This window comes from Pelodiscus sinensis, chromosome 1 (genome assembly GCF_052426305.1).
Source record: "Pelodiscus sinensis isolate ZL-2025 chromosome 1, ASM5242630v1, whole genome shotgun sequence".
Lineage (NCBI taxonomy): Eukaryota > Metazoa > Chordata > Testudines > Trionychidae > Pelodiscus > Pelodiscus sinensis.
In genome coordinates, this window is record NC_143052.1 from 85,878,372 (window position 1) to 85,898,432 (window position 20,061).

At 42.6% G+C, this 20,061-nt stretch overlaps 1 protein-coding gene across 6 annotated transcripts in view; it reads right to left on the reverse strand.

Moving 5' to 3' along the window:
• The window catches only part of ANKS1B (ankyrin repeat and sterile alpha motif domain containing 1B), an 821,971-nt gene that overhangs the window by 508,584 nt on the left and 293,326 nt on the right, over positions 1-20,061 (reverse strand). For all 6 annotated transcript variants that reach the window (XM_075933985.2, XM_075933942.2, XM_075933974.2 and 3 more), the window contains exon 13: positions 12,377-12,545. In XM_075933985.2, the coding sequence (XP_075790100.2) occupies positions 12,377-12,545 (169 nt within the window). The remainder of the gene's footprint in view (positions 1-12,376; positions 12,546-20,061) is intronic.

The following is a 20,061-nucleotide window of genomic DNA, read 5'->3' on the forward strand; positions in this document are numbered from 1 at the left end:
GTGAGTCTTGCCCACATGCTCAGGGTTTAGCTGATCGCCATATTTGGGGTCAGGAAGGAATTTTCCTCCAGGGTAGATTGGCAGAGGCCCTGGAGGTTTTTCGCCTTCCTCTGTAGCATTGGGCATAGATCACAGCTGAAGGACTCTCTGCATGTTGGGGCCTTCAAAGTATTGGAAGGCTTCAATATCTGAGACATAGGTGAGAGGATTATTCTAAGAGGGGTGGGCGAGATTCTGTGGCCTGCACTGTGCAGGGGGTCAGACTAGATGATCATAATGGTCCCTTCTGACCTTAAAGTCTATGAGTCTATGAGTTACAACAAGTCTGTAACATTACAGTCCTACATAAAACAAATGTTCTAAGAAAAGTTAAAGCACACACTGGGGTTAAAAGCATTGAATAAGAAATGTGGAACATCAGAATTTTTCAGAAGCTTATCCAATTCTAATCAATGTTGTATTTCTTCTCTATGATTTCCTGCTTTCAAGCATTCAAGACATGCATCATTACAATTGTATAAAATAAATTTCTGATAATTAGAAAGAATGTGTAGTATATTAATGATAAACCATCTCTGCTGCTACTAACTGAAAATATACCACTAAAGTGAATGATTTTCTGCTGAGCTTGAATTCATTTGCTATATCTATGAATACCTGTAAACATTTGGTTTGATTAAAATATGCTCTTCTTTCAAAACTGAAGATTTAAGTTTTAATAGGCTCTTTGTTTGATGAAGGCAGATTTGTCAGAGGCATATGAGATGCAGGGGAAGCCAGCAATAGTCACCAGATCTGTCATCTGTAGTCTACCCACATATCATAAATTCCTGCTGTGCTACTCCCATAATCTTGTAAATATAGGATTAAATACCTCTTTAACTGTTACACCTCAGCAACCCCTTTCACCTCAATCTCCATAGAAAAATCTGCATTTCACTTACTCTAGCAGTGTGAGTTATTAAAAGGACAGAGGTCTGATTTTTCCCTAGTTATCTTTACTATATATTTTAGAAATGTGCATCTGTCTGTTCATCTGTGAGTCTGTTTAAGAACGCCCCCTAAATCATGGGTTCCCAAACTGGGGTGTGTGAAGAAATTCCAGGGGCGGCACAAGGTGACCCAACCACACACACCCCCATCAATCCCACCATGAGTTTTGCTGCTATTTTGGGGGCGGGGGGTGCTCAAAAATCAAAAAGGGGGCATGATGCCAAAAAGTTTAGGAACCACTAAATGGTAAGAGCTAGGACCATCAAATTTGATATGCAGCTTCCTCTTCTCCTAACTTAAAACAAGGTCAGGGTTTGGTTGTGCCAGGATAATGGGATGTCCGTGGAATTCAATTATTTCTCATAAAATAGAAAGGGAGGGATCTGACAGATGGGAGTTATACTGCAGAATTACCATATGGCAGGGGTAGACAAAAGCCTCTCAGTGGGCCAGATTTAGACCGCCTTGGGCTTTGATCCAGCCCACGAGGCAATTACAGGCCCTACCCACAATGGGTGTGTGCAGATGGGGGAAGGAGCTCAGCCCCGCCCCAGGGCCGCATTATGACTTTCGTGGGCTCTAGACACTTTTGCCTTCGTGGGTCATAATATCAACATTAAAAATTATTTTTGATATAACTTTAAATACTTCAACTTTTTTTTTCTGTTTTAGGCAAAATTTAATAGATTTTCGTGGGTCCTAAAAGTTTCATTTTTTTCGGCCCTAAAAGTGACGTGAGAAAAAAATTAAAACATTTTCTTCGACCCTAAAAGTTCATTTTTTTTCTTCTGATTTTAAAAGAAATTAAAACATCTTCATGGGCCCCTAAAAGTATTGTGGGCCCTAGGTACTGTGCCTATTGTGCCTAATGGATAAGTCAGCCCTGCCCCACCCCTCCATCCCTGCTGCAGAGGAGGCAGTGCTGGGGCCAAGGCTCCGCAACAGGGCTGGCCCTGGAGGCGCTGCTACCGTGGCCACGCAGCCTGGGGCCAACCCCTGAGGCTGGAGGCGCTGCAGCCACAGCATCTCTGGGCCAGCCAGTGCCTCCGGGGCTGGCCCTGGGCCACCTGGCCGCAATAGTGGTGCCTCCGGGGCCAGCCCCAGGCTGCAGTAGTGGTGCCTTTGGGCCGGCCCCAAGATGCCTGATGGCAGCGGCAGCACCTCCGGGGCTGGTCCCAGGCCACAGTAGCAGCACCTCCAGGCCGGCCCCAGGATTCCTGGCCATGGCAGCAGTGCCTCTGGGGGTGGCCTGTGGCTGTGGTGCCTCTGGGGGTGGCCTCAAGCTGAGTAGCCACATCAGTGGCGCTTCTGGGGTTGGCCCTGGGCCACAGCTCCTCCGGGGAAGCCTGCGGCTGCTGGCCCCAGAGGCAGACCTCGTGGCCGTAGCAGCAGCACCTCCAACATCCGGGATGGCCTGTGGCTATGGTGCCTTGGGGCCAGCCCTGGACCACATGGCCACGGCAGCGGGGCCTCCTTCCAGGGTGGTCGCGACAACATGGCTGCAACTATTGCTTCAAGAGAGCACAAAGCCAGGTAGGGTTCCCCTTCATGCCCAATCCCCACCCTCCCCCACGCCAATACCATTCCTTCCCTCCTCCCCAAGACTTAGCACGCTCAAGTTGCTCCCACACTTTCCCTTGTTCTTGCACCCTGTCTTCTGGCTATATGCAGCACCCTCCCTTGTTCCTGTTCCCTCCACCTGGCCAGATACCCTTCTCCCAGCCTGCTCCTGCACCCCATCTCCCTCCCAGATCTTGCACACTATTCTACTTGCTGAAAGCCCTGCCTCACGCATTGTACCCCTCATTTTTGTCCCTCCCTCAGAGCCTAAGGAGGTCCATAAAATTCACTAACTCCAGAACCCCAGAAAAGTAAATCTGGTCTATGAGAAGCTCTGAACCTCATTTTCCCCCGTCCCTTCCTCTCACCCCATGAGGCTGGGGCATCAGAGGAGTGAGGTGTCTCAGTTGGGGACACATCAGTGCGAGTTGGGGGGTTTGGGAGGAGTTGTTTTGCTTCTGACTTGTGTGATCCCCAACTGATTTTTTGTAGGTCATTGACCCCAGACCCAAAAAGGGTTCCCCACCCCTCCCATACATAAATAAAACATTGAAATCTTTTGTGTTGGACATAATATTTTACTTTATTTAAAATGTAGTTTGATAAACTAACATAAGAAAGTTAAAATGCTTAATCTGTTTCATGATTTAAATTAAACTGTTCTTACTAGCTGCAGCTGGTTCAGAAAATAAAGTTACCATACCCATCAGGGTAGTTCTCAACCTTACCCCTTCTGCCCGAGGCCATGACCCTTCCAGGTCGGACCGTGGCCACTTCTGAAATTTGTGAAGTGGCCTCTCTTCCAAAATTATTGCCCACCCGTGCCATAGTAGGTGGGGGAGCAGCAAGGGGCCACAGATGGAGACTGGGACAGCTATAAGCCCATTGGTCCAGCAGGGGACAGGGATGTAATAAGGGACAGCTATCTACTATACATTTCACAGAGTTTGTCTGTGTGTCTGTCTGACCCCCGGCTGGAAGACATTCACCCCTCACCTGGCAGTGCCTGCTGTTGCTGCAACAGCCATAGACAGACACTTCTCACCTGGCCCCAAGCTGCTGCAATGACAGTAAGCTGGGGTTGTCCTCTTGCGGCAGTCTGCATATGAAACCTCCTTCATCTCTAGCCTCACCCCAAAACAATTATTTAAATGAAGAAAAACAAAATTTAATTGAGTTAAGAACCTGAGCAATGCCAGATAAATCATCCAGGTCTGAATAACTGGCATTTTTCACACAGATGCATTTGTAGAGAAATTCTTTTTGATTGGAAAAAAATAACTCACAAAATATACTGTTATAAAATGTTTTCTGCATTTAATGTGGAACTGAATATTGTTATTGAGTGTCATAAAACCTTATTGTTTAGGAAAAGGTTAATTAGGCCTCAAAGGCTACTTTCCTATGGAATATATTCCTTTTTATGACTTGCTAATCAGATACTAATATTTTGTTATAAAGATCTGTTATTTTTAGAGAAGGGTATTGAGGATTCAGCAGCATTATTCATCCCACAGCTGCCAAAAGGAATATGTGAAAGCAGAGAGTTTTTTATTGAGCCACGGAATGAAGAGGTCACCCTCAAAAAAGGCAGGAAGTTTCTGCATTAGTGCCCTCCACTGGCATCCTGTCAGGGGAAATCAGCAGTAAGTTGCAGTTGGGGTAGCTAACAGAGCAGACTGCCCAAGGGACAAGCTGACACAGAATAGCTTATTGTTTCTAACTTTTGTGATTTTTGTCAGATGTTTATGATATATGGAATTTTCTTAAAGCCCCAGCTGCTGGAAACACAAGACTGCATCAGAATCTTAAGGTACATCTACACCAGTGTTTCTCAACCAGTGGTATGAGTACTCTTAGGGGTACTCGAGAGAATTCTGGGTGGTACGTCAACACAACTGAAATTTGGAGAAAACTGAATTTTTGTTTTAAGTTTTATAGCGCTTTATTATTTTTGTACTTTTTAGACCGAACAATTTCATTGCCTGTCTGGCTACGATTAAGTTGTTTAAACAGATGTGTTGCAATGGTAGAAAAACATTTTGTGTGTCTGAAAACTTTAGGTAATGGGGGTACTTATAATTTTTTTAAACGGGTACTTGATTAAAAAAAAGGTTGAGAAACATTGATCTGCACTACAGATGAAGATTGAAGCTGCCTCTATTGATCTTCCAGGGTTCGAATTAGCGGTCTAGTTAAGACCGCTAATTCAAAGTAAGAGGGGCACTCTAGTCAATGCATGTAACCCTGCTTTCATGAGGAGTAAGGGAAGTTGAAGGAAGAATGTTCTTCCTTCGACTTCCTGCAGCCTAGACAGCGCCAAAAGCCGAGTTAAGGTTCTTCAACTTCAGCTACACAATTAACATAGCTGCAGTTGCGTATCTTAATTCAACTTTGTCCTGTAGTATAGACATACTCTTAGTTGTCATTTAGTAAAAGTTAAGCTTCTAGTTGTCAAAGTTGTAGGAACATAAACTTAAAAACAAAACCAGAAAGCAAATAAAAAGAACCATCAATTTTTTTTTTAATATTATTTTTAAACCAAGACTATGAGTTTTGAGATTAGACTCATGATACTTGAGTGTTTGGAGGTTTTGAGTAAATTGGGACTGGGAATTTTTTGACAAAATGGTTTTTGTTGGACATTGCTGATTCAAAACCAACACTCCTCATAGAAACATAACAGTTTTAAAATATACTTAGGAAGGGTTTCAACTCTGTGATGGAATTTTTGGTCAGAGACTGGGAAAGAAATCCCTAAAAAAGTCAGTAGCACAATACTCCAGGCACTCTTTTGGGATACCAGAGATCCACATCTAACTTCCTGCTCTGAACTAAGAAAAGCGGGAACCTAACCCAAGATCTCTTACATCCCAGGTGAATGCCAGAACTACTGGATTACTTTGGGTATGTCTACACTACCCCGCTAGTGCGAACTAGCGGGGTAATGTATGCATACCGAACGTGCAAATGAAGCCCGGGATTTGAATTTCCCGGGCTTTATTTGCATAAGCCGGCCGGCGCCATTTTTAAATGCCAGCTTGTTCGAACCCCGTACCGCGCGGCTACACGCGGCACGGGCTAGATAGTTCGGACTAGCAAGCCATTCCGAACTATCTGTACACCTCGTTCCACAGGTTTAAACAGATGTGTTGCAATGGTAGAAAAACATTTTGTGTGTCTGAAAACTTTAGGTAATGGGGGTACTTATAATTAATTCCACGAGGCGTACAGATAGTTTGGAATAGCTTGCTAGTCCGAACTATCTAGCCCGTGCCGCGTGTAGCCGCGCGGTACGGGGTTCGAACAAGCCGGCATTTAAAAATGGCGCCGGCCGGCTTATGCAAATAAAGCCCGGGAAATTCAAATCCCGGGCTTCATTTGCACGTTCGGTATGCATACATTACCCCGCTAGTTCGCACTAGCGGGGTAGTGTAGACATACCCTTTGAGTGTCTGGTTTTTCCCACATTTTTTTTTTCCCAAAATGTCTGTATCCTTCTAATATGTAATGAAAATAAATGCTAGAATCTTATATAGCAGGTCATACTATATGATCTCAGTGATTCTTTCCAGCCTTGGAATATATGAATTTTTTTATTAAATAGAATTTTTGTTTTCTTGCCAGCATTACTAATGCCTCTAGCCAGCATTGTGCAATTCTACCTATCTTTGTCTGTACTCCAGACTCTTCTATTTGAGGGGAAGGGCTTGGGGCTCTTCCATTGTCAGAGCACCTGCACATTGTAGTACACCTGCTTCAGTTTAGCATAATCAAAGGCTGAATGTAGCCCCGTCTGTGGCTGTATACTGCTTCTTTTAAAATATATAAAGAAATAGAAAGATATCACTTAACAGATGAAATAAAATGTGTTAAAGTGAGAGAATCCACTTGCATCATTATAATAAAATGTGTGTGTATCTAGCTGGCCATCAAAGTTTTTCTTATGCTGCACCAGTCTAGATGTGCCATACACTAAATCAAATGCTATAGGTTTTTTTTAACGTATAGTTAAAAAAAGATACTTTTGTGTTTCAGATCAACTCGAGACCAAATGGCCCTATCAACAATTCATGTAAATTCACCAAAGTATGAGTTTCCTTAGCAAATATATAAATTACATGCCATTAGTGTTCACCAAGTGGAGGCTGAATGAGTTTCTCATTCAATTACAATTGTGGGGGAAAACAGACAAAATTTCATTTTCTCGCTATTGCTAGGAATTGAGAAGAACACATTCCTATATTAGTTCTAAATTAGAAAAATATAACAACTACAAAAATTGGACATGGAAATGTGCTAGTATGTCTTGATGAGCATAATAAAGTACATGTGGCATAAGACTGCATCCTGTAGTATAATGGATCTTCAGTTATAGTAATTGTGTTTATTCTGAGTAATAGGATAATACTGTTTGAAAATACAATGATGTGCAACCTCAGAACTAAGTGTTCCAAATACTAGTGTTTTGCTTTTAAATCTTGGAGCCCAGTACAAGTGTATTTCCAATTATTCTCCTTTTTGTTAGTGCAAAGTAAAACAATTTTCAGTTTAAAGTGTTCCTGATATAAGAATGTGTATATGATATTATTTTAAATCATACTACAATCTCATACAGGGTGATGATAATTGTTTTGTCAAGAGTAAAATATATTATACTCTTTTAGTTATATTGTTAAACTAGACTCAGTATCGGGTACCCTGAGATAATATGCACAAGACATACAAATAATTGCATGGTAAGTACACTTTCAAGATAGGGTAGCACTTGAACATATTAAGATTGGGTTCAAAGTTTACTTAAAGCAAATTTTCAACATCTTTGTTTTGTATGAAAAATATAGTGTAATTTGCAGCACCAACTGTGATTAAAGATTCAATTCCCTAAGGATTTTCAAATGAATTTTTATTTAGTTTATGAGTTAATTGAAACTGATTTAAAAATGAGATCTTAAATAAATGTCCTGTATCTGACATTTTTTTACCCCTTTTACTAACAACTGTCTGGTTTCCTAATTTTCAAACTGCCCATATTATTACAATTCATTGTCAGCTAGCATTAAATGTACATTTGAATTAATTAGGTTGTGATTTAACAAAATTATTAATGATTGTTCTTATCCTTTCCATTATATTAACAACATTCCCCTGTTTAAAATGTCTTCACAGTATAATGTGAAATCTTAATCACAGCCTCAGGAATATAAGCAAATATTTAGGATTGATATGTGTTTATGGGGGAAGCATGAACTCATAATTAGGATCCTGCAAGGGAGATTAATGCGCTGCCTGTAGTGTGAATCCTTATCAGTTAGAAGCAGAAGGAAGTTCCCTGTGATAATACCGAGTCTGTTATTATCAGTATAAATGTGCTCTGCGGGCATTAGTGTACACTTTAAAAGCATCCCTTAACTTGGCATTTCCCTGCTTCTTAGATTTTGCACTGGGAGGCAGGGCAATCATTTAACTAAACTTTTAAATAAAGTTTTTGTTTATAAAATAAAATTCTGTATAACAAACCGCTCTACAGTATATTTAAAACAGAATAAAGTATTACACAAGTACCCTTTTCTTTTGTTGTAAACTCCACTCCAATTCATCTGATGAAGTTGGTTTTACCCATGAAAGTTTATGACCTAATAAATCTATTAGGGCAGCGTTTCCCAAACTATGGGTCACGGCCCGGTACCAGGCCATGGGAAAAAAATACTGGGCCTCAGTGTGGCTGCCGGGAGGGGAGCAGAGCGGGGCGGGCTGGGAGGAGGTGTGTGTGTGGAGGAAACCGGCCTGCGGAAGCAGGGTTGGGGGCAGCAGGGCTGTCCTGCGGAGATTGGGGCTGGCGGGATGGTGGCTGGCGGAAGCAGGATTGGAGGTAGTGGCAGTGCCAGCTTGAGCCACTCTTGCGCCCTGGACAGCGGGCGCACAGTGCATGCGCAGGCCCCGCCTCCTGAGTGTGCAGCACCCCATACAGCTATAATCAGGCACCGCATGGCCCCCGCCCCGGGTGCACAGCGCCCCTTGCATTCTGGGGGCGGGGGCCACATAGTGCCCCTTACAGCTGCAGTCAGGCACCCTCCATAGATTGGCATCCCGGGCAGCTGCCCGGCTAGCCCCCCCCCTTAATCCATCCCTGGGTAGCAGGGCTGTCCCGCGGAGATTGGGGAGGGCAGGCAGCGGAACCAGGGCTGGATGGGGAGGCTGGATGGGGGGCTGGATGGGGGAGATCAGGAGGAGGAGGATGGGAGAACCAGCTGCCGGAAGCAGAGCTGGACAGGGGCAGCGGGGCTGACCAGAGAAGATTGGTGGGGGGTGGGGAGGAACCGGCCGCCGGAAGCAGGGCTGGATGGGGGCAGCAGAGCTGGACTGGGAAGATCCAAAGGAGAAGGGGGGTGAGGAGAGGGACTGATCCGGGCACATGTAGACCCACGAGTTTATTGACCCACAAGTGAGTCCAGTCCCGGGGATTCCATTTTGCCCGCCCTCCCCTCCCCCCAAATACCCTCTCTCAAGTAGTTGTGAACTGCCTGGCTGGTAGACACACGCATGCAGGATGAGCACATCTACCAGCCAGCCAGTTTGCAACTACAAACTGATACACATAATTATAATAAAACTTACCTAATTAGAAAATACCAGACATTTTATTAATTTCTCAATTCATTTCCTGGATAAAACCCTCAAATACGGGACTGTCAGGTACAAAACTGGACACCTAGCAACTCTACCCTTCCTTGCACCCTCCGTCCTAGCCAGATACCCTACCCTCAATCTGCTCCTGCTCTCACCTCCTGGAGTGCCCATGCGGCGCCAGGTCCCCCAAGCCCTGGCCCAGGCTTGGCGGAGGATGCAGCCAGGTGAAACACTGAAAATGTATTCATTTTTCATTCTTTTTTTATATGTGTTTATATTTTTGGGCTGCAAAAAACAGTACTGAAAAAAAAACGGGTTCCAACTAAAGTAAAAAGTTTGGGAAACCTTATCTAGCCAGCTTTCTATCCATCTTACAGTCCATTTATCCAACCCATATTCCCTTAACTTGCTGGCAAGAATATTGTGGGTGACTGTATTAATAGCTTTGCTAACGTTGGCACTGGGGGCTTTGGGAGGACCAGAAACAATTTATTTGAATATTCATCATTTGCTTAATGAATATGCAAATTAATGTTACCAGTCCTCCAAAAGCTGGTGAATGGATTTACTGGTCCCCGTGTCAAAAAGTTTGGGAACCCCTGTATTAGGGTATGTCTACACTACAGCATTATTTCAAAATATCTTATTTCAAAATAGTTAATTCAAAATAAGTTATTTCGAAATAACGCATCTACACACAAAAAGGATTTAGAAATAGTGTTTTGCTATTTCAAAATAGTACATCCACACTGAGTGGATGCTGAATCGCATTTAAAGCCGGCCAGAAGCAGGTCCGGCAGGGCATCAGGTCAGGAGTTACTTTGTGTGGCTGCTGCTTGAGGCTACTTGAGGCTTGTGCTTAAAGGGACCCTCCTGGACAGCCAGTTCTCAGCTTTCCTACCTTGATGAGGGACAGCAAAGCATTTCTTCTCTGTGTGCTCTGGTTGCCCTCACTAGAGACACCACAGCACTCTGCAACATGGAGCCAGAGCTGCCCTGGGCACTCTGGTGCTTCTCGTGGACGCGTTGCTGCGAGCCTGGCTGCACTTTCTGCAGACTGCCATGTGGGAGGTCCATCGGGGGTCTGTCAGTATCCAGGAGGCCCTGTGGGAGAGCTTCCACCCTGAGGAGCACTAAGAGCCTCCCTGGTCTGCCCCACTGGGGGCTTGTGCCTCATTCTTCCCTCACATCCTTCCACTTACCCCTTCCCAGCCCCTGTTCCTGATGTCAAATAAAATACATGTATTTTCATGAACACAAACGCTCTTTATTTAACAAAACCCGAGGAGGGGGGATGAAACGCTGGTGAGACAGGGGAAAGGAGGCAGGAGAGGGGAGAAGAGGGGGGGAAACCTTGGAGGAGGGAGTTGGAAGGGGGAAGAAGGGGGAGGGGAAGCTCAGGGCTCAGGGCTCAGGGTTGGGGGTCTCTCCGGACCAACTTGAGTTTCATGAAAACCTGCTCCTGGGTTCACATGTGGCCTTTGGTGGCCAGTCTGGCAGCTATCCTGCCATAGACAGCCACATTCCTCTGTCTAGTGTGGAGATCATAAACGTTGGGGGCATCCTCCCCAAACTTGAATAAGGTCCATGATTTCCACCCTGGACCAGGAAGATGCCCACCTTCTCCAGCCCCTGTCAGGCTCCTGGGAGCTAGCAAACTGCTCCTGGGGAGCGGTGGAGGGCTGGCTGCCAGTGGCTTACTGGCTTATGTTTTGGGGCCACTGGGTCAGGGGCAGTGACTGCTGGCTCTGTACTAGCAGGCTTAGAGCTGGCACAGGCATTGTGGCCAGAACAAACCCCTTTAAGGGCTCCGGGGAGTGGGGAGGGAGAGCAGTGTTCTTGGTTGAGGCTGGAGTGGCCACCAGGGCACCCTGGGAAGGCTAGAGGCTCCCTATTTTGAAATGAGTGTCTACAAAGCACTTATTTGGAAATAGCTATTTCGAATTTGGCATTATTCTTTATGGAATGAGATTTACCAAATTCAAAATAAGTGTTCTACTATTTCAAATTAATTTCAAAATAGCGGTTTAGCTGTGTAGATGTTAGTAAAGTTATTTCGAAATAACTTTGCTGTGTAGACATACCCTTAGTATCTCCTCGTTTTGGAGTAACGGTAGTTCGGACTAGGAAGCCTAGTCCGAACTACCTAGTCCGTGCCGCGTGTAGCTGCACGGCACGGAGTCAACACTAGTGGACATTTAAAAATGGCGACGCCCGGCTTTATGCAAACGAAGCCCGGGAAATTCAAATCCCGGGCTTCATTTGCAACTCCATTTGCCTACATTACCTCCCTAGTTCGAACTACGGTGGTAGTGTAGACATACCTTAAGGGTGTGTCTATAGTTCGGTGCTATTTAGGGATACTTTCGGTATCCTGAAATAGTTATTCCACGTCTTTTGAACAAGTCCGTTATTGCAAAATATAACAGGCTTGCTATTCCAATGTCCTTATAAGCCTCATGACACAAAGATTAAGGAATGTTTTGGAATAGTGGTTTATTTCAAAATTAACTCGAAATAAGCTACACAAATTGCATAGCTTAAATTGCATAGCTTATTTCAAGCTAAGGGTACAGCGTAGACGTACCCTATGGTGCCACAGGACTCCTTGTTGTTTTTGCAGATACAGACTAACACAGCTACCCCTCTGGGTCTATTTTAACAGTAGAAATAAGAAATTTGCTTTCCCCTCACCATCCTTATTGAGCCAAATTTATCATTTCTAATTCAATGTATTTTCCATTACCCTGGTTCCACAATATGAATTTTAGATTATTCCAAAGCAAACAGAAATTTTAAACCTCAAATATGTATTCTATACACACAGTACTAATGATACATGCAATTATATGAAAAGAATTAGGCCTATTAAAAACAAAATTCAGAAAAAGCTAATATATTTTAGTGATGGTGGTAGGGTTTTGTGAAATCACTTGTAGGGTTGCATGAAAAGTGTCAGCACACTCCCCACCAGCCAAACCGAGATGTTACATTTGTCTTTTGTTTAGAAAAATATCATAGTAGAAATTGGCAATATTTGTACTGATAAAAGTATATAGAATGTTACCAAGCTATATTCTGTTTTCTCTAAACACTTCCAAGTATAGAATTGAAATCTTGTTCAGTTGATTTAGTACCCAGTGACTCTCCTTTTCCTATCTTGATAAAAAAATGGCTTTATTTGTTTTCTTACCTGGAAGTTCATTCTCTTCAATTGATCCAATGGAAAAATTAGCTGGACTGATTGAAGGACTGGAAGTAAAGCTTGCATATCCAATGGATGAGTTGATTTCAAAATAATCATGCCTCTGATTTAGTCGGTGACATTCCAGAGCAGATACTATTGATGTTCTCTGTTTGGGCTGAAAAAAAATCGAGTTCAGAGTGTAATTAGTTCAAATCTAGTCTTATTATTAGTTTTCCCTATCTGTATTATTTGACATTCACCCCACATCATTGAGGCTCATCTCTTTCTAAAAAAATCTAGCCAGACAGGCTGTGTTTACTTATATCCAACTTTTTCTCCAAAATGTGAACAGAAGTTTTGTATACTTATCACCTTAATCCCAGAATACATTTTTGCTTCGGAAGAGAATAGGCTTCTACATATTTACCTACATTAATTGTAATCCTCTTTTAAAACATGGGGAGGGGCACTCCTTTCAGTAGCTGGTTCTGAAGTTTTGCTCTGCTTAATATATATCTTACAAAGTATTTAGATCAATCTCTCTGATGTCTAAATAATGAAAGTAGCAAACCAGTGATGATAGTAGATAAATTTCATGCAGCAGGGGTCAAGCAACTCCTCTGATGTTTTATTCATACAAGTAAGGCTCTTAAATTTGACTTAATTGGCCAAAGACTCTCAAAGATCTAAGAGCTTATATATAACTAAAGAGACAATGTCAGCTTAAAACCATATATTGGAAACATTCATTCCATCACCTATTTTCACAATATTCTAGATGATTAAACCTGAAATTATGAAAATGGAGGTTGAGTTTTGGTTAGCCTCCCAACATACCAAGATAGTACAGCATATATAGAGATCATCTGAAAAAAAGAATCTGCTTTAGGTCACATCCAGTGTCAGATGATGGCCCCTAGGAGCAATGGGCTCTTTGTTGGGGCACATGCCTATGCACACTCCTTCCTCAACACAAGATGTTAAAGTATATCTAGCTCAATTAAGTCAATTTCACTTGTGTTTATGGTCCACTTCATTTTGAGGTTATGAATGTTGAACTGTTTATTACAAAAACAGAAAATAGAATATTTTTTGCTGAAAAGCTACTGTTTCTATTAGAATGTTTAAAAAATCTTAAATATAATTTGGCGCCTATTCTGTAAAAGTTCTTTTCTTCGATAGCTAAATTTTGAGCATACTATGAAATTACTGTATCCTGTTAAAACTGAAAAAGATGTGTAGGTAAGGACAGACACCCGACTGGGACTCGTTTTCAGTCTGTGGAAGGAAATTAACTTCTTTAATAAGCCAAAAAAATATTTTATCTCTGCCACAGCTCATTCCTACCACCAGTAACTGCAGTGAAGATTTTCATGAAAGGAGACAGACAACAGCATCAAATAGGTTTGAGTAAGAGGTACTGATATAGGTCTTAGTCAAACTACTTCTCAAAATGGCCAAAACTACTAATGTATGTTAACAAATGTGCACCATTTATTTTTGCCAAAATGAGATTCACCAATGAAGTAATTATGTTTAAAGGAACATGTTGCAAGGTTGCTCATCTGTCAGATAAATATTCTTGCCCTGTGCCCATCCAGTGGTTTGATTTGAAGGCTTTGGGGAAGAGAGAAGCTGGTGTCATGGGAGTTATATCTGGTGTAATTGGTTTATTCACATGATTCTAGTTATTTTTAAACTGAGACAAGTCCAACATCACATTGGCAGCTCCAAACTCTGACTTGGTAACCCTGAGCAGCCATCTCCATCTTTGTTCTTCCAGGCCTCCACTCATCCTCTCATCTGCCATGGAACATTCTACTATGTCACTTGCCAATCAGAACAGCAGCTGCACATTCGCCACACTGCCCTCAGCAGGCCTATTACTGCTCCGCTGATTTATCAGACATTATTAGTCTAGAATCACGTATGCTACTGGAACTTTTCTTTGAAAGTTTCTGTGTAAAGCTCATGCACAAATCGTGAAAACCCTATTTCATGAATTTCAAAGGAATGAATGCATGCACTTAAGCGTTTTGCTCAATTATGCTTCCAGCAGTTAGCTGCTAAGAAGCAATCTGTTGCTGATCTTAGTATTTGTCCTCATTCTAAATTCCAAGCTCTCATAGCAATTCCAACTGGCAAAGGAAGTGTATAGGGAAGGGAGAGAGGTATACTACAGTAAGCAAGAAGGGTTCCTTTTTGGTCACAAGTTATACAACTATTGGGGGGAACTCCTGTTTTTAGGGAGTACTTTTTACTTTCTTAAAGTGGCCTAACCTGCAATTGTATAGTAGCTATAGCTCAGTACCCCCTCAATAAGTGCTTTCATCCTACTGTGATAAAGATGCCTGAGCACTTAGTTAAGAAACTTTCAGTACAGCCACTCAAAGGACGGATTTTCAGAATTCATCCTCCAATCTTGCTTCCTGAAGAACTTTGGGATTACAAATCCACCTACTATATTAACAGACGGATAAGCAGGTAACCTTCCTACTCTGCTCTGAATATAGTCTACAATGTACATGGCTCAAATTTACCCTCTTCCTGAGGTCTGGCATTATTAACTTAACCAACAAAACCTAAACCTAATATTACAATTTCTTTCTAATCCTAGGGTTCTTCTACAGAACCTTCTCTATTTAAACCTTTATCCTAGAGGGGCAGTCTAATTGTGTTATACACTGATTGAAACTAACAAGAACCACCTGCAAGCATGCAGCAATTAGTATAGTTATGCAGGGTTCTAGCACGTGAACATCAGTGGTACAATAGAGGATTCTTATGCAGGGTCCTAGAAAATGTCATTCTATTACAAACTAGTAATTGTTCATTAATATATGCTAATTGCTTCTATTAGGATAATCCATCCAATACAAAGTTAAGTCACAGAAGAGCCAAATTGAGAATGCCAAATTGACAGAGTGGTCTTATCTGCTGCTACTAAGAGCTGTCAACATTTTTCTTTATGAGAAAACTGATGACCTACAAGCTCCTTTGTAATATTCCTCTGCAGGAGCTTGGGGTCAAAATATTGATGTCATGAAGCATAGTCTCAAAGGAAAGGCTGAATAATACAGTCCATAGGACTTCTCTGAATTAATTATTGAGTGAATTAGAGTATATCTTTAAGAAAAAAAATCCATTTATAAATTTCCCAGGGTGGAGAAACAATGAAAGCCTAGAACAGAGTTTAAATATCATTGTTCATATGTACTGTGTCACAATCTTGAGAAAACATCAAAATGAAACAATGTCAATTTTTTGTAACAAGTCAATTTTCTGTAGCTATTTGATCAAAAATATTTTATATGATAAATAAAGCAACATGGAACAACTACAATCTAACTTGGTTCTCTATCATCTATTTAGAGCCATCTATAGATTTATGGCCTCTTGGAGGAGGCAAGTATATTAAGCATAATGGTTTCTCAACTTACCTATTTAAATATCAGTCTCATATTTCCTTACATTAGAAAAAGATATGTGTTTTATAAGATGAAAAATAGAGAAAAGGAGTAGTTTGAAAATCGTTCCATTTAAAAGTCAGTCAACATATAATGCAATGAAGTTAGGGTATGTCTATATTGCTACCCTAGTTCCAACTAGGGTGGCTAATGTAGGCATTCGAAGTTGCAAATGAAGCCCGGGATTTAAATATCCCGGGCTTCATTTGCATCTTGCCATGTGCCGCCATTTTTAAATCCCCGTTAGTGCGGACTCCTTGCCCGCGGCTACACGCGGCACAGAGTAGGTAGTTCGAATTAGGCTCTCTTTAGGCTTAATTCGAACTACTTACTCTGTGCTGCGTGTAGCCGTGGGAACGGAGTCCGCACTAACGAGGATTTAAAAATGGCGGCGCCCAGCAAGATACAAATGAAGCCTGGGATATTTAAATCCCGGGCTTCATTTGCAACCTCGAATGCCTACATTAGCCACTCTAGTTTGAACTAGGGTGGCAGTGTAGACATACCCTTAGAGAATGAAGTCCACTGTTCATCCAAAGAGCAGGAACAATGTGGGTAGCGACAGTTCAGGCTTTGCACCTGTGTCTTTCCATGAACCACAACTTGGCCTGGAGAGATCACCATTCTTGTCTCATGCTTAGTCTAATTACTAAGATTAGCAGCTGTGTTAGATAGGATGGGTGCTGGCTTTTTCCGAGTTGACGAAAGGCTTAAACTCCAGTAGCTAAGGAGTGTTGGCAGTGAGCCAGGAGAGCCAACAGTTGAAGGTGTTGAGATTTGAATTGGAATATATACCTGCCAGCTGTTTTTCCTTTGTGTGAATTTTAACCTATGAGTTGGGGGAACGAGATGAATTGAACTAAGTAAAACTACCATGCGTACAAAGAATACTGGGTGTGGAAATGGACTGGACCTTGAAGCATGAATTGTGAGTAGAGAGGGAAATATCTATTTAGACATGATCAGGTTATTTTATTTTTTTGTTGCATGGTTAAACTTGTGTCTGCTAAGTCCATGTGCCAACCCCCATACACTGTAACTTTAAGATGAATCCCAGGGATGAAAATTGTGTTTAAATTGTTTTTTTCTAAGTTGCTTTAAAACAGCTAGCAACTAAGTATGCTTTATCAAGTATATATTTTTTTTTAATAAAATCACCTTTTTTTTTTTAAGACTATGGTTTGATTCTTGAGTCCTGGAAGGTAACAGAAGGTCTGTGACTAAGACTGAGAGGTCAGCTATTAGAGATTGCAGATTGTTCTCTCTTTTTATTCAAGCTCTCCTGTGATAGAATAGCTTGGGGTTCCCCTCTGGAAGAGATTCCAAGTGCTTTTTCCTGGGTTCAATAAGGAATGGGTTTTCACTTGGTGGTGGCAGCCTATCTCCCAAGGCCAAGGAATATGTGACCTTGGGGAGCTTGTAAGCAGAGGCCTATAGAGAGAGGCAAGGTATTTTTAAAGTCTCTTGCGGGCCCCCACCTTCTGCACTTGGGAGTGCCAGAGTGGGGAACAGCCTTGACAGCAGCAAAATGGATGCCTACTGTGTATTAATTGTACCTCTCCTTACCTAGATCTGGACTGAGAACAACAAATAGCCATAAAATGTCACCAAACTACTACTGAACTGGGTTTGACTCAGACTAGTAATCTAGAGTTGAAAAGATTTGATTGTTCCATTACCAGTCTCCCAAGACAACAAAAAATAACAAATAGCCCTATGCTGTTTTTAAACTTTTTTCTGTTAGGTTACCTCTATACAGCAGTGCTATTTTGGGATACCAGAAGAATCCCAAAATAGCTATTCCGTGCCTTTAAATGAACCCATTATTTCGAAATATATTTGAAACAGGTGTGCTATTCTGGTGTACCTGTAACCTTCGTTCCACAAGGGTTAAGGCACTAGTAGGAATAGTAATTTATTTTGAAATTTGGCACTGTGTAGACAGCACCAAATTTCAAAATAAGCTATTTTGAAATTGTTTCAAAATATGCTACGCAATTTGTGCAATTAACTTACTTTGAGGTGCAATGTAGACATATCAGTACAGACTAACACCGCTACCCCTCTGAAACCAAGACAACTAGTTCTTCAAACATCAAAATAAATGAACAAGTAGAAGAAACACGGTCTTAATTATCTGCATTAATTTTTTTCATACCTATAGATATTAAAATGTCATGTAACCATATCTCAAATTATGACTATGACTAAAAGTAAAGATAAAAAAGCAGGCAGTTTCAGCATTCATACTGACAATCTTGCTTTTTATCTCTTAACATCTTAATTCAAAGCAGCAGGTAGTAATTACACTGTATTTAGCAGCAAATATGTCCCAAGCAGCTACAAGAGAGACCTAATAACATGAGGAAAATTTTAAAACTGAAAGTAGTATAAAGAAATATTTGCATTACTTTAACCATAAATTATTCTTTGCTACAAAGGCAATAAACTCTAAAGCTAAATATATTTAATTTTATTGCTAGCCAAAAAATTCCTACAAGTTGAAACTTTTTAGTCTGGTGCTCTCTGGTCTGGCATTATTTTAGTTAGCCAGATGTCCACTTATCATGGATTGGCCAAGTTTCTCATGGTCCCATAAAGTTTGTTTATAACCACCAGTCCTGGCTCTTTGGCTGTGTCTAGATTGGCAAGTTTTTCTGCAAAAGCAGCTGCTTTTGCGGAAAAACTTGCCAGCTGTCTACACTGTCCGCTTGAATTTCCGCAAGAACACTGACTTCCTACTGTCTGAAATCAGTGCTTCTTGCGAAAATGTTATGCTGCTCCCATTTGGGCAAAAGTGCTTTTGCGCAAAAGGGCCAGTGTAGACAGCTCAGATTTGTTTTGCGCAAAAAAGCACGTCTAGATTGGCACGGACGCTTTTCTGCAAAAAGTGCAAGGTCTGACATATGTGGCCTCTGGGAGGAAGGAGGAGGTCGCGACAACGACGCCGATGGTTGCGTTCGGTGACCCAAACCGTCCAACACCACAGAGGGGGGCATGGGCCCCTGCTACTTGTGGTATGCCCACGGTGTCCAGAAAGGCCACTGCGGATGTGGCAGCCAAGTCTGCTGCACCTGTGAATGGTCACGTCGATGCTGGGAACAGGATCTATGGGCCGAGGAGGCTCCCGAAGACCCCGACCTGATGAGGAGTGGGGGGCAAACCTGGCCATGGACTCGGGCTTCCCAGCATGTGCACGGCGGGGACGTGCCGATGCCTGTAACGGCACCGGGAGACCCAGGCCTGGTGCCGAGAGAGTTGTTGGCGCCTGCGGCACTGGGGGACCCAGGCCCGGTGCCAAAAACAGTGTTGGCGCTGAAAGAGATGCCTGGAGGCCCAGTCCCGGTGCCAGTTGCATCGCCGGTGCAGAGCATGGCGGTGCCGAGACGAACCCTGAAGAGGACGACATTGCCGTCGGCTGGGGCACCGGCAAGGTCCACATGGTTGGTGCCAGTGCTTGTGACGGTGTCGAGATGTGTGTCGGTCCCAAAGAGCTCAGTGCCGATGAAGGCGACGGTGCCGCAGACATTGCCACAAGGCTAGGGTGGTACGGCACCGGTGCAGCCAAATGAGGAGCCGGGAGAGAGCCCAGCACCAATGGGGGTCGAGCCCAGTCGTTAAAAGTTTTCCGTTAAAAGCATTTTCGGAAAATCATGCCAGCCTAGACATAGCCAGTGTGTTCTGTGCTTTTATTTAGCTCTAGTTTACCACTTAATGCCTTCTAAGAGCCCTGTAAGCAGTGGAAGTGTTATTAATGCTCCCGTGGTTTGGCGAATTCTCTGGTTCAGCATGGGGTCAGGTCCTGAGGGTGCCAGACAAGAGAGGTTCAACCCGTAGTGACTTCTGTGTCTATCAAAGAGGATTCTGAATTAATACAGTGTGATCTCCAACATGCTGCTCAGTTAACTTTCAGCTGGTTCACACTTCCTCAGTTCTCAGGATGACCTGATAGTATGTTAGCATACTTCCTTGGACAGCTGAGAGTTACAGACACACACAAAAATGGCACAGCTGTCATTGTCCTTTTGTGTATTTCAGTGTGCACCGGATATGATGGTGCTTTCTGTTCTTGTGTATTCATAGTGCCTTTTCTGTTTGTTATTCTAGTTCCTCCTCCTGACCCCTCCTCTGCTGGATGAGGTCATCAAATGCAAGCAATCAGTTGAGCTATTCTTTCTCCTCCCCTGCTTCATTTCAGGCAGCTAGTTTGCATGACATGAATAG